Source organism: Varanus komodoensis, unplaced genomic scaffold (genome assembly GCF_004798865.1).
Source record: "Varanus komodoensis strain SLA01 unplaced genomic scaffold, ASM479886v1 scaffold78, whole genome shotgun sequence".
Classification (NCBI taxonomy): Eukaryota; Metazoa; Chordata; class Lepidosauria; order Squamata; family Varanidae; genus Varanus; species Varanus komodoensis.
Genome location: NW_025336455.1, coordinates 967,568 through 980,985, shown reverse-complemented (window position 1 = coordinate 980,985; position 13,418 = coordinate 967,568). Strand labels below are relative to the sequence as shown.

General features: G+C 55.3%; 1 protein-coding gene across 2 annotated transcripts; it reads right to left on the bottom strand.

The window, feature by feature from the left end:
- Positions 1-4,252: 4,252 nt before the first annotated feature.
- Positions 4,253-12,547, bottom strand: PYCR3 (pyrroline-5-carboxylate reductase 3). Of its 2 annotated transcripts, XM_044453278.1 has the most exons (7): positions 12,414-12,547; positions 8,906-9,196; positions 8,344-8,408; positions 7,210-7,389; positions 6,465-6,677; positions 6,029-6,121; positions 4,253-4,686 (listed from the first exon to the last, which is right to left on the bottom strand). In XM_044453278.1, the coding sequence occupies exons 1-7, from the start codon at positions 12,535-12,537 to the stop codon at positions 4,504-4,506; spliced, it is 1,149 nt and encodes a 382-aa protein (XP_044309213.1). In that variant the 5' UTR covers positions 12,538-12,547; the 3' UTR covers positions 4,253-4,503. The 2 variants fall into 2 exon arrangements, with proteins under 2 accessions (XP_044309213.1, XP_044309214.1); XM_044453279.1 differs by lacking the exon at positions 8,906-9,196.
- Between the last annotated feature and the right edge of the window lie 871 nt (positions 12,548-13,418).

The window sequence follows — 13,418 nt, the reverse complement described above, 5'->3', positions numbered from 1 at the left end:
ATGGGGGGGGGCGGCAGCATGCGGCGGAGGAAAAGGCGCGGGATGAGGGGAAGGGGGCGCTGAAGGAGACGTGTGGTGACGCGTTTAGGTTTTTATTGTGTTGTCGTTCGGGATCTCGCTGTATCTATTAGTTAATAATGTTTTCTCTGTTTTCCCCTTTCCGCAGCCCCCCCCCAAAGTCTGCAACAATGGAATAGCCGAGGCCGGGGCGGGGGAGAAATATGAAAAGAGAAAGTGCGCCGACGGACGCACACGGAGCGGGGGTGGGTGCGCGCAAAGTTGGTCTGGGGCTCTTCGTAGTGGAAAACATTCTCCCCCTCGGTGTCAGAAAATAAAACAGTTCAAGGGCAACTCGTTCCTAAAGTGGAGTAATCCGGATTTAAAGGAGGAATACTTCACCCTTCTCCCCCCACGGATTGGATGAATCCAGGAGAGGGAATGGGAGAGCCCAAGGTGAAGGCGACACGGGGGAGGAGAGAGGAGCGGAGTGGTCCGTGCGGCGGGAGGCACCGGGGAGGCTGCCAGGCCCCGGCGGAAGGCGAGCCGAGGCGGGAGGCGGCGCCCCGCATGGCGTCGCTCTCGGGCCCGCTCCCGGGCGCCGCGGTTCCCCGCCATGGCGGGCGAGCAGGCCGCGCTGCCGGGGCCGGGCCTGCCGCCTGAGCTGCGGGCCCCCGCGCTGCCGGGCGAGGCCTCGCAGGGCCCCCGCCGCCCTCGGCCGCATCCCGGGTGGCCCTGCGCCGGGCCTTCGCCATCAGGGACGAGCTGCGGGCCGGCGAGCGCGGGAGGAGCGGCGAGCGGCCGGCCTCGGGGTGCCCGGGGCCACCCTGCGCGGCTGGCTCAGGGACGAGCGCGGGCTGCGCCGGTCCCGGGCCAGCTGGGCGGCGAGGGGGCACCCACCGCGAGAAGGTGCGCCTGGCCAGCGAGGAGCAGGTCGACCGCGCCGTCCACGCATGGCTCCTCGCGGGGCGCCTCTCTCCGGCCGCCATCCAGGCCCAAGCGAAGCCTTCGCCGGGCGGATCTGCGGGGCGCAGCGCGCCTTCAAGGCCGGCCCCGGGTGGTTCTGGCGCTGGCCGAAGCGGCGCGGCATCTCCGGCCAGCGCGCCCACGGCGGCGTGGGTGCGCCGGCCCTCAAGGCTGACGGGGGCGCTGGGCGCCCCTGTTCCGCCTGCCCCGCCACTGCCGCGCCCCTGCAGCCGCCGCCAGCTGCTGCCCCTCCGGATGGGGGCGGCACAGCGGTGACCAGATCCACAGTGCCAACGTCACCAAGCTTTACTGGAAGCTGCGGCCGGGCCAGGCCGGGCAGCTGGCACCCTGCCGCCCCCCACGACCCCCTTTGTGTCACCAGCTGTGGGTCAGAGACCAGGTCACAGTGCTGCTGGCTGCCAACCTGACCTGCTCTCGCAGGCTGAAGCCGCTGGTGGTCGGGGGCCTGCAGGACCCTCTCTGTCTCCGTCCCCGCAACCAGAACAGATTTCCCGCATGCTACTGTTACAGTCCCGAGGCCCAGCTCGGCCCCGCACTCCTCGGGGTTTGGTTCTTCGATAATTTTGTGCCCTGCGTGAAGCATTTTCTGCGCTGCAGCTGCCTCCAGCCAAAAGCTGCCAAGGGAAACTAATTTTACTCTGCTAAGCACTGTTATTTGAATGCTCTTGTCCACTTCTTTCCCACGTGGGCTCTGGCACTTGGGTGTGAGTCTCCATTGTTAGAAGGGATCATTGCCCTTTTGGCCGCTTGAACTAGGCTCTAAAGAAACCATTCCCTATTTCCGGGGCTGCAGAGTATGTGGGAATGGCAGTGTGGATTATATGCACCGAGGGAGTTAATCACATGGGGTTAGTGAGGAGTCAGGGAACGGGTGGCTCTGCTCTCAGAATATTAGGGCTCAATTCTTGCTTGTTCCAAAGGGTGGAAACACGCTGGCACAATTCTGTCATTTCTGCAAGGTGGCTGTTTCTTCAAAACACTCTCTGTGCAGGAGAAGATGGAGGACTTGTCCTGTCCCAGGAATTGCTGAAAAGCTGGAGTCTTCTCAAATGCAGAACGCCTCAAATCTCATGGCAGGCTCACAGAAGTGTATAGGAATGTCTGCTATGCAACCACAGCAGTGGTGGCTTAACCACATCCAATATTAACGCTTTGAAGAAAACCGTTGTGGTCTGAAGCACACACTTAGGAGGTGCAAGGCAGGATTCGAATTGAAGTATCACTGCAAAGGGTGCCAGCTCCAGCTCCAGCTGAGTTGTCTGTGGGGAAGAAGCCCCTGCTTAATTTCACACACACGCCATAGAACTCTTACTGCGGTGCCAGGGTACCCTGATTCAAACATCATTTTTGTAAGAATTTAATATTTGCAGAAAGGGCTGGCTGTTCTTCCCTTCCTTCATTCCTTCCTTCCTCCACACTCAGCTTTGTGCAGAATCTTTCTCTTTTTAAAAAATGCCTTTTTACACACACTGGATTGTGACCAGCGAGACCCGCAGCCAGCAGTGGGCACTGCTTTGCACCAATGAATGGATGCCACTGCCTGGAGACTTTGTTAGACATGCGTTTTGGGGGATGGATGGTGGGAGGCAGCAAAACGGACACAAGGCCTGGCTCTGCCTCCCAGCCAAAGCATCGGCCTAGAATGAAATGGTTAAAGTTGCAGAAATATAAATTCTGAACACAGACTCAAGTAGAGCGCTGATGCCCAAGGGCTGCAGCAGACGAGTCAAATAAATAAATCAAATGGATAACTTGGGCTCTCTCTTTCCTTCAGAGTTCTCGTCTTGTGTGTGATTTAGGGTAAGGGTGCCCAAGTGTTTCCTATTTAGCCAGACCTACACGGGCAGCGCTTACAAAATAAGCTGCTCCATCAACTTGAAAAGCACAGCGCCAGTTGGGAGAGCACAAGAGCCCTGCCGGATCAGGCCGATGGGCCCAGTAGTCTGGCGTGTCAGTGATCAACCCATTACCCACAGGAAACTGAGGCACAGCCACGGTGCCGTAGCGGGTAAGAGCGCAGGACTGGGACCCAGGCAACCCGGATGCTAATCCTCAGCCAGCCATGGCGCTCACTGGGGGGCTTTGGGCCCGGCAGACTTGCAGCTCAGCCTACCTCACAGGGTTGTTGTGAGGAAGAGATGGAAAGGAGAATTATGCAAGCCAGCTCGAGTTCCTTGCGAGAGGAAGAAAGGTGGGGCACAATACAACACCAGCATGGGCACAGCAGCGCCCTCCCTCCGTGTCCTGCAGCCACTGAGGCGTTCCATTAAGCGCACACAGAATCGGTCCCTTACGCGCAATGTTCCCAACGGGACAAAACAACAAAAACCCAAGTCCCTGCAGCTAAGTGAACATTTACAAGGCACGGGGTTGATGGTGAGGATGGCTGCACCTCTGGAATGCCCGAGTCTCCCTGTGCTTGGGGCTCCATGCCTGCCCGGGCTGCCCAAAGACCTTTGAGAAGGCTGCAGCTCCGCCCTCTTTTTCCCAGCATCCCCAGGCAGGGCGAGGAAGCGCCCTGCTCCGCCTGGAACCCTGCAGAACCGTCTTGCCCAAGCTAAGCTAGATGGACCGGTCACCTTCATTCTTCTAACATGATCGCCTGTGCTGCTCAGAAACCCATGGGGTTAATCATTATGGAGTGTGCCTTCAGTGCTTGTAAACCTGTAACTGGGGCTTGCACACCGTCTTCGCCTCCTCACCCTTGCACCTTCTGCAATGCAGCCAGGAAGCAGTTCTCAGCTGCGGCTCTCCGTAGGGGACATGCCACCCAGAGGCAGTATTTCCAGACACCTCACTCTGTCTCTTCCACTCCCTCTTGAAGCTCAGCTTCCCGACCCAGCAGAAGCGGCTGGCCGTTATTCTGGGCCTGATGCGTGGGGGGCGGGGGGAGTGGAGTGGGGGGCCCAGCTCCAGGATCAGTGCTGTCTCCATCCTTCCTTCTGGGCATCCAAAGCATCTCACGGCCCCCAAGACACTCTCCTCACCCCTCATTCCTAGCTACACTTCTGGAATCCGACTGCTCGATTATTGTGCCAGATGTCTGTGGCTTGATTAGCTCCATCTTTTAAAGCTGAACATTACAGCAGGACAGAATGTTTGTGCTAGTGATTGGACAATTGGATAACCTCTGTATATAAATACACCAAATTATACTATTTAAGGAACTGAAGGCTCAAAAGTAACTCCCATCTTGACAAGAAGTCCCAAAAAACTGGTCGGTTTAATACTTAAGGGATGGTGGTGGGAACAGAACATAATCAGTCTGTTCTGTGGAAAAGCAGGCAGACAGATCCTGCCATTGGCAAGGACGGCCTGCTTTTTATATGTTTATTACACGTCAGGCCTCCAGCGAACAAGTTTGGAATGGATCACACAAGTTCATCAGAGCTTATTAGCATGACGGTCTTGGAGAAAGGTTGACTGGCGACGAAAAGGCCATGCCCTGGTGGGGGACCCTCTTCCTTGGCGGGGGAAAGGGAGCCCTTTCAACCCACAGGCTCCCAGCCACTCTGCCCGCTACTTCTTGCCCAGTTCTTGAGCCCGGCGGGTGGCGGCCTCCACAGCATTCATCACAGTGGCCCGGAGAGAGCCCTTCTCCAGCTCGTGCAAAGCATGGATGGTCGTGCCCCCCGGAGTGCAGATGGCGCTCCGCAAAACTGCCGGGTGCTCTTCCGTCTCCAGAATCATTTTGGCTGCTCCCTGGAAGAAGAGAAGGCCCAGGTGGATCTCGGGGATGGGAACGGGGCACAGAGAGCATGCGCAACCCACGTCCGGCTGCTGCTCAGCCGAGAAAGCTCCCAAGGTGCGCCCCATCCGCCTTACTGAGATGTCCCCAAGACGGCACAGAGCGAGAGCCACAAAGGCGATGGGAGTCAAGGCTTTCTTTGACGAGCTGGGAAGAGGAGGGTGTGCCGGAGCAGGCAAAAGCTTGGGTCCAGACAGGGAAGGATCGTGCTCCCGAGCACAAAATTTGGCCAGATGTAGGAAGGCACAAAGAGATGCCGTAGCTGTGCGACATTCCGCTCAAACGTGCGGTGTTCCTCTCTTCTATTCCAAACGCCCTACCTAAGTTCAGGTGATGGTATATTCCATCTACCTATCAGTGCCAGCCACAGACTTCTTTCCTCGGTGGGGTGCAGTCATCTCTTGAAGGCTGGACAGGGACATGGGAATGTGGCCCACACGCTATCGGGGCAATAGGCCCGCTAGCTCTTTGGGTGGTCGGGTAAGCATTCGTTTAAGCGAGGGGTGCAGAAAACTCTTTCGGTCCTCAGGCCAGCAGTACCAGCATGTTTTGCCTTCAAGCTACACCTGCCAGTAACCAAGCTTAGGAGAAGCATTGCAAGCCTTCAGAATGGAGAAAACCACACTAAAGCCCAGAACAGGCCAGGAAGGCAGCACAGCTTTCGGGGGACCCCCAGCGCGGCCAGATTTGGTCCCCGTGCCCAAGATTCTGCTCCTCTGATTGCACATATTGGCAACCCGGTGTCTCTGCACCTCAAGGCAGCTTCTGACAGAACAAGGAAGTCCAACTCAGTTGAAGGAAGCAGGAACACAAGTCCTCAGAGTGTGAAAAGCACACGCCTTGCAGAACAGCTAAGTTCACCATCAAACAGGCGTGAGCTGTGACAGTTCCCTGGGCAGGTAACGTGGCCCACAGCCCTACAGCACGCGATTCCTTTCGAGGCCCTGCTCCTCAGCATGGCATGGGCTGAAGGATCGGGGCCCACTCCACAGGATCGGCTGGGAAGAGGTGGGCTTGGTCTACCTGGAGATCCTGTGTAAGAACCCAGTGAATTCAGGAGAATTTGTTCACACACTACTGAGCCGACGTTTACCTGGATCCTAAGTAAGAAAAGTGCATGCAAGCATGCAGGTGACCTGGAGGTGAGCACAGCTGCCATCCCCAGGTCATTCCGCCCGCAAACAGCTTCCAGGCGGTGGCAGGCAGGCGTTCTTTTAGCTTTGAGAGGAGGAGAAAAGAAAGGATGGGGTGGGGCATTTAGGGCCTGCAGTACCCCCCCCCCCCCGTGCTCGTTACCAAGAGTGTCTGAGCGGCTATCTTCTGGGCCAAGGCCCACGGCATCCCCATCTTCACCGCACCTTCTGACAGTGCCTCAGCAAACGTGTACACCTGCAGTGGAGTGGGGAAGAGGGAGAGGAGAGGAAAAGCCGTCAGCATCCCCAAGACCAACCCGCCCTGCCGATGTGGGGGGCCACAGCCTCCATCAGCCAGGCCGCATCAAGGCACCAGCGTGGAACAGCTTGGCAAAGCAAAGAGAGCTAGTGTAGACAGAATGGCGTGAAGACAGGTGTGCCAACACACCTGCGTTCTAGCAGCCGTGAAACCTAGGGGCATGGTTTTTCACGCAACAGCAGCCACCTGCAAATTACTGGCATTCTTGGAGGCCAGGTATCGTGGCTCCTGTTGGCCAGGAGTGCCAAGCCCATGGTGTCCCTGCCAGAAAGCCACTCACATAGGCCACACCGCTGCCGCTCAGCCCCGTGTGGACGTCTATGTAGGCTTCAGGGGTCTCTTCACACAGCCCGCAAGGGGACAGCAGCTGCTTCAGCAGGGTGACTTCGTCTTCCCCGGCCGAGGTGCCCCGAGACAAGACAACTGCGCCAGACTGGACCACGCAGGGAAGGTTGGGCATGATCCGAAGTACCTTGGTCCCAGCGGGAAGCATCTGTGACACCAGAAAGAGGGCAGAGTACAATTGGTTCAGGCAGTGCAGAAAGCCACACGCCAGCCCTGGACTGGGACTTGTTGTGTTGTCCAAATGCCGCTGCGCTAATAAGCCATGGCTTGTTAATCACAAACAACCCATGATAAGAACTCATGGGTAGTTGTTGGCTTGTAGACTGTGGATTCTTCACCACTGTTTGTTATCTCAGCTGGGTTCAGACAACACGAACACCCACATTCCAGCAACAACCCATACTTAACCCTTAAGTGTGGGTTACTGGGTTGTCTGATCCCAGCCTCTGCATGCTAAATATGTATAAAGCCACGCTTTGCAAGCACTTAGGAACTTCCCACAGAGGTTTGACTCAAGCCAGAGTATTTCCCCAGGACTCGCCACATTAAGAAACATTATTCAGTCTGACTGAATAACATTCATTTCACCAGGCTGCTGTTAATATGAGGACACCACATACAAATTCGTTCCGCTAATGCCCACTCTGCAAAACAGCCCAGTTGCTCTCCCAGGGTTGCACCTCTTCCAGGGTCTGGAGCGTGACTCCAGCTGCCATGGAAATGACCATGTGGTCGGAAGTGACAGCGGGAGCAACCTCTCGCAGGACTGCCGGGAGGATGTGGGGCTTGGTAGCGAGGAAGACGACGGTGCAGTTTTCCACCACCTCCAGGTTACAATGCGTGGTCTTGCAGTCAAAGTCCTTCCAACAAGAGAGAGATCAAGGAGATGATCATTTTATTAGCATTCATACTTGTGTACCATCTAAGATAATCACATCTCTAACGGTGCCATCCAGTGTGGCTTACTGTGCCCCTCTGAACTTGGAGGATTACGGGCGTCTGATGGTGGACGGAAGGAGGACGGAGACATAGCTGAATCGGCCATCTAAGACTTTTCCCCCAGAACACAAGGAGGAGGGCGGCCACCAAGATCCCGGGTTTTGTGGCAGGGCCTTAGTCCTCTCCGCCCTGCCCCCTGGAATGCCCACAAACCACTGGCTGCGAGGTCGGTCTTCCAACCTCATAGCCCAGCAGGCAGCGTGGAAGTCGCTGTGCCAGCCCTGAGGGGAGCGGGCGATCGCTGCGGAGGGAGTCCCAGCCCTCTCGCCTCGGTGTGTGTTCCTGAGGTCCAAGCTGGGAATCTCAGTTCTCCTGTGATCCCTGCGCTCTGTCTAGCCGCCACGGGAAAGCACGCTAAGGGGCTTCCATGGGAAACCTGAGCATCACCGTCAGAATACACACACGACACAACAAGTACAACGAGCAAGAGCAGCAACCGGTTCTCAGCAGGACATGCTCCCTCCAGCCCAGAACACAGCGCATATCCATCATGCCTATTACTACTATTACTATTATACTATTAATACTGTAATAGTACTTTTACACCCAGCCTCTTTTCATGTTCTTGCAGGAACACCAAGGTGGTTTGCAAGGTCCTCCCCCTTTCCCATTTATCCTCACAACAACCCTGTAAGGTAGGTTAGCTGGAGAGTCCATGATGGGCCCGAAGTCACCCAGCGAGCCTCGTGGCTGAGTGACGATGAGGACCTGGCTCTTCCGAATTGAGTCTCTCTTTCCACGCCTTCTGGCCACCCTCTCTGGTCTCAGGCTTCCCATGTTCCCTCTTCACATCCCACTTTCTTGCCCTCACATACCTGGAACTTGGCCAGGTTCCTGTTGGACGGGGCACTGGCAAAGATGTTCGCTGCCTGGACTTCTCCTGAAAGGGAATGAGAAGAAAGGAAAGAAGTCCCGGGGCTGAATCGCACATTGTCCAGACACAGTAAACCCCCTGCTAACTTATTTACAAGTTTATCGCATGTGTGACTTCCAAGTGGCCTACACTGAAGGACAAGCGTCAAAGCTACAGTGGTGCCATTTCCATACACGCCAGGTAAGGTTCCGAGCAGACCCACCTGCTGCTCCATCACATTCACTCCTGAACAGAAACATTTTGCAGTTCTTTCCAAGAACTGGTATGGTGACGCTAAGGTGAGTTCTGGCGTGAGCCAGTTCCAGGGGGAAAGAGCCACCACAGCCAAGACCCTGCTAGCTCTGCCCCTTTGAAGGAAGCAAGACTTCTCTGGACCGAAGTATCCTGGCCCCCCGAGCAGCTTGATACTGCAATTGATGCCTCCATAAGAAAGGAAACGGTGCCGTGTAGCTTACACACCACTACATAAAACCTCTTTAAATGCCAAAGTATCGGGCAATTACCGTCTGGTCTCCCAGGCTCCTTTTTTGGACATGGTGGACGAGCGGGTGGTGGAAGCCCATTTCCCAGACGAGTTGCATTATCTTGATCCATTTTAGCCCAGCTTCCAACCTGGTTTTGGGACTGAAATAGCCTCGATTGCCCTGGTGGAGGATCTATGCCAGAAGCCGGATGAAGGGAATGTATCTCGCTTTGCTCGGCTGGCTTTTGGCACCGTCGACTGTGGTCACTTCCTGGACTGTCTGGCTGGAATGGGGCTTCAGGATAATGTAAGAAGCTGGTCCTGGCCTTTCCTGGAGGGCAGATTCCAGAAGGTAGTGCTGGGAACGCCTGCTTGGCACCTTCACCATTGGCCCAGGGTGTCCTGCCCAGCTCCTTCTTGCCTCTACACGGTTTAACCTCTGCACAGAATGGCTAGGGGTGGGCACCTGGAGGCTTGGCGTTGGCTGCCACCACTATGCCGACGAAGGGCTTCTCCCAACCTCATTCCAGGAGGTCATGGAGGCTCTGACCACCTGCGGTCAGCGACGGACTGGAGGAGGAAGGCCAAGCTGAAGCTCGCCCGGGCCAGGTGCCCCTGGCCGCAGCAGGACGCAGCTTGTTCAGGGTAAGGGTGCGCTCTGCTTGTAGAGCGGGCTTCCGGTTGGGGAGCGCTTGGCTCCAGATGCTGAGGCAACAGCTGCAGGCAGAACTGCTCTGATGGGCCAGCTGTCAGACCAGCCACGGCAGCCCACGCGTGACACCAGAGCACATGACTGGATCGACTGCGGTCACACGCTGTCCAGCGACTAGTGCAGGAAGCTGCTGGAAGGGCGCTGCTCGAGCCAGGCGGGGCTTGGAGCTTCCCGGGGTTCCCTTGAAGCACCCTCTGCGCCAGGCCATTTCCAGGAGCAGTTCAAGTGCCCATCATCACCACTAATGTGCCGCACGGCTTAAAGGAGCAGTGCCCAAGGAGGGCTTCCCCATATGAGCCCGCCCACTTCGGTGGCCCTGCTGTGTCCCAGGCCTTCGGAAGTCGATGCGGATGTAGAATGTCTTGCCACGGGAGATGCAGGTGCCCCCCAGCTGCCAGAACAGCCCTGCCTCTTGGAAACCGTGTTCTTTTCCTGCAGGTCTTTACTTTATCTGCAGTTAAATCCTTGCTTCCCTGATCACCAGAGGTGACAAGGACTTGCTCGGGGGCAAGAGCACAGATCAGTGGAGAGGGAGGGTGTCTCTGCTTCCCCCATCGAAGGCGAAGGAGGAAAGGAAAATGCCACACTCCTTCCCCCATTCGGGCCCCTTCTCTGTCTCTTTAGGACTTGGTTTGTTGGTGCTTCTCTCTGCATGCATTTGCATTTTATTTCGGGAGTTCGTGCTGTCTGCAATAGCTTTTTATTGCTTTCTGCTCTGTAAGCCACCTCTGTTTTTGCAAGTGGAAGAACGGTTCCAAGTGCCTGGGGGTCTGTGGTGGAGATGCTATCTTCCTGTCACTAGTCATTTTGGCTAAGGGCAACACCTGCGAATACGACCTCACTGTTTCAGCAGGGTCTTTTGCAAGTCAGAGCCCTTTATGAGACCTTTGCATCAACTGCAGGTTAATTAATGTTCATTCCCTGATTGGCAAAATATGCTGAACACCTCAGATTATACATTTAGAAAGAAGTTACATTAAGAAAGCCCCTGGGTAAGGTAAGAAACCAACACTGTTTGTGCCATCACACACATTTTCCTTGTGTAAGTTTCCATACTACCATGGGATAGGAAAAGTTTGGGGAAAGTTTCATGTCTCAGCAGAGTACCGTGTGCTACAATGAACAAAAGGGGATGAACGAGATACATATTAGTATCTTTCCAGGAGCTGCAGTAACTTTCCACCAAACCATAAAAATCCCAGTTACTCTCAGTAGCAAAACCCCCTCCCAGCACAATTCACAGCATGATCTTTCTCATATTTACTTGCAAGGAAGCCCTACTGCTACAATAGGACTTACTCTAAAGTAACTGTGCATTGGACTTAAAAGGCCCAGTACTAGGTAATTGAAAGATGATGTAATAATTTGTAATATTTTTTAAATGAACACACCACCCACAGGCCCTTTACAGTGAACAAAACAACTGGTATTGTGACATCAACAATATTTGATGGTGACAGATGATATGACTGACCTGTGTTAATGAGTGTTTCCACACACTTTTATTCCTTTAGTACAGCAATTATTCATGTCTGAAGTGGCCTTGAGAAACTTTTTCCACTGAAGCGTTGCCAAAAGATGGAGAAGGCCTAAAAAAATTCTACCTGCCCCCCAGACAAAACTAGCCACTCCAAGGTTTGTTTACAAGAGGTTTTCTTTTTTTAAACTCAAATGAGATTTGATTAGTTAGCCTGCATTTTAAAGATCTCTCTTGCCTGCCTGCCAGTGATTCAAAAACAGTATGCATTTCAAAGGCACACACTAAGGTATCGTCCAGACACACACATGCATATAAACATGCCGCATGACTCTGCCTTACACATTGGGCCTTATATTTTCCATTCTGTGCCATTTTCTGGTGCTCCCTTAAAGAGTCAGCTTGGAGAAGCTTCTTCCTCAGCATTGCCAACCGCAACTCCAAGCCCCCTTTTTGACTAGCTGTGTCAAACCTGGGACCACCCACATGTATTTGTTTATTTATTTATTTGTGGGATTTTAAAGCTGCCTTTCATAAAATAGTACCAAACCAATGAACAATAAGTGTGTTATACAAACGATGGTATCTACCACAAAACACACATACACACAACAGACTGCCCCTCATAGACTGCCTGAGCAAAGATTAGCTTGGCACCAGTCCTTGATTTTTTATATTTCTTTGAGCAGATCATGACTGATAGCAAATTCTGCGCCATCACACCTCGTTGGAGAGAACATTTTATGGTGGCTGGTCGACCTGCAGGCATGTGAATGTAAGAAGCGCCCTGCTGGATCCAACCCAGGGTTCATCCAGCACAGGACTCCAGCCACATGGATGGCTCTGGGATGCCCACAGACAGCATGTGAACGAGGCCTTGTACTCCTCCACTGAGCTCCGGATCCTCCCCCTTCCCACAAATAAGCCTTACTTGGTACAGTTGGACTCCCAACCTGGTGTGAGCACAGGAGAGCATCTTTAAAGACTCTGCTGATTTATACCAGAAACTGGTGGTCATACGCAAGACCCCCAAATCTATAAAGCGTGCAGGATTACCTTCGTGGAGCCAAATCAAAGATCACACACCTGTACAAGCTTCCCACGTCTCCAGCTCCCTTCATCGAACAAGGTGTTACAAAAAGCAGCCGGGTTGGGCCGAGGCGGAGAGAGCAGCGAGAAACGGGGGGAAACAATGTCTGCATAGCCAGGGGAGGAGAGGGCCAGCGTCTACCCGCGTCACACGGTCCTCTGTGGAGCTCCTTGCTCGACGAAGAGCTCTGCAGGTCGCGAAAGCTCGCGCCTTTCCGCTGGGCTTTCTGATGAACGCTGCGCGCTCGCCCGCGGCGGCCGGCCCCTTACCTGCCATCAGCATCGCCTGGGCCACCGCACCAGCCATGCGCCCGGCCCCGATGAAGCCCACCCGCAGCTCGCGCAGCTTCTCCATCCCGCCCGCGCCGTCTCCGGCGGCGAGCTGCGCCTCCATTCATGCCCTTCGCACGCGGCCCAACCCCGCGTGAGCCAGAGAGCCAATCAAGCCGCGACTTCCCCTTCCGGGGGCCCGCAAAGCGGAGGGGGAGCCCCGGCGCTCTCTGCTGATTGGCCCCGCCGGTCGGCGCACAGCCATTCATCCCTTTCCCCTGACCGGCGCCGGAGGGAAAGGTGAGTCGCCGCAGGCGCCGATTGGCCGAAGCGCCCCTGACGTCACCGTCAGCTGTTCCCATAAAATTCCTTGCTGCTCGGCTGCCCGCGAAGCTCGAGCTGGGAGGGGCTGGTATGGAGCGGGCAGTTTCCAGGCTTCCCCGCGGAACTCGAGTCCCCCGGAGGCCGCCTAGAGCGGGGGCCCGGGGCGGGGGCCGCCCTCGCCATCTGGGGGGCCGCCTGCCTAAGCACGCCTGGTGCCTCGGCACCCCCGGCTTAGCTGCTTTTTGTTTGCTTGCCTGCCCACGAGTGCCTCACTTCCTGCGCCCCAGCCTCAGTTTTCTTCCTGAAGTCAAAGGCGCTCCTCTCCCTCTCCGTGCATCCCGTTTTGCAAATGCGGCTGTCCTTAAGAGGCAGATTTTTGGGAGACGAGGATGTGTAGAGCAGATGCAAATTAGCATATGCACATTCGAGCATCTCTTTGCGGAAGCCCCGGGTCTTTGCAGCACCAAGCACTCCCCTTGCTGCCGGGGGGCTTATCTTCTGGAGCTTGTTCATAGCCGCCTTTCTTCCTCCTAAATGGCTTGCATGCGGCGGGGGGGGGGGGGGCGCTATTTTCTTCCAAAAGACAGAGGCAGCTTTAGAGCTTTTCTCTTGCTTTTTGTTTGGTCTTTATGGCAGGGGGAGGAGCCCTTCTCTATAAGGAATGGGGCTGTCTTTGTTGGC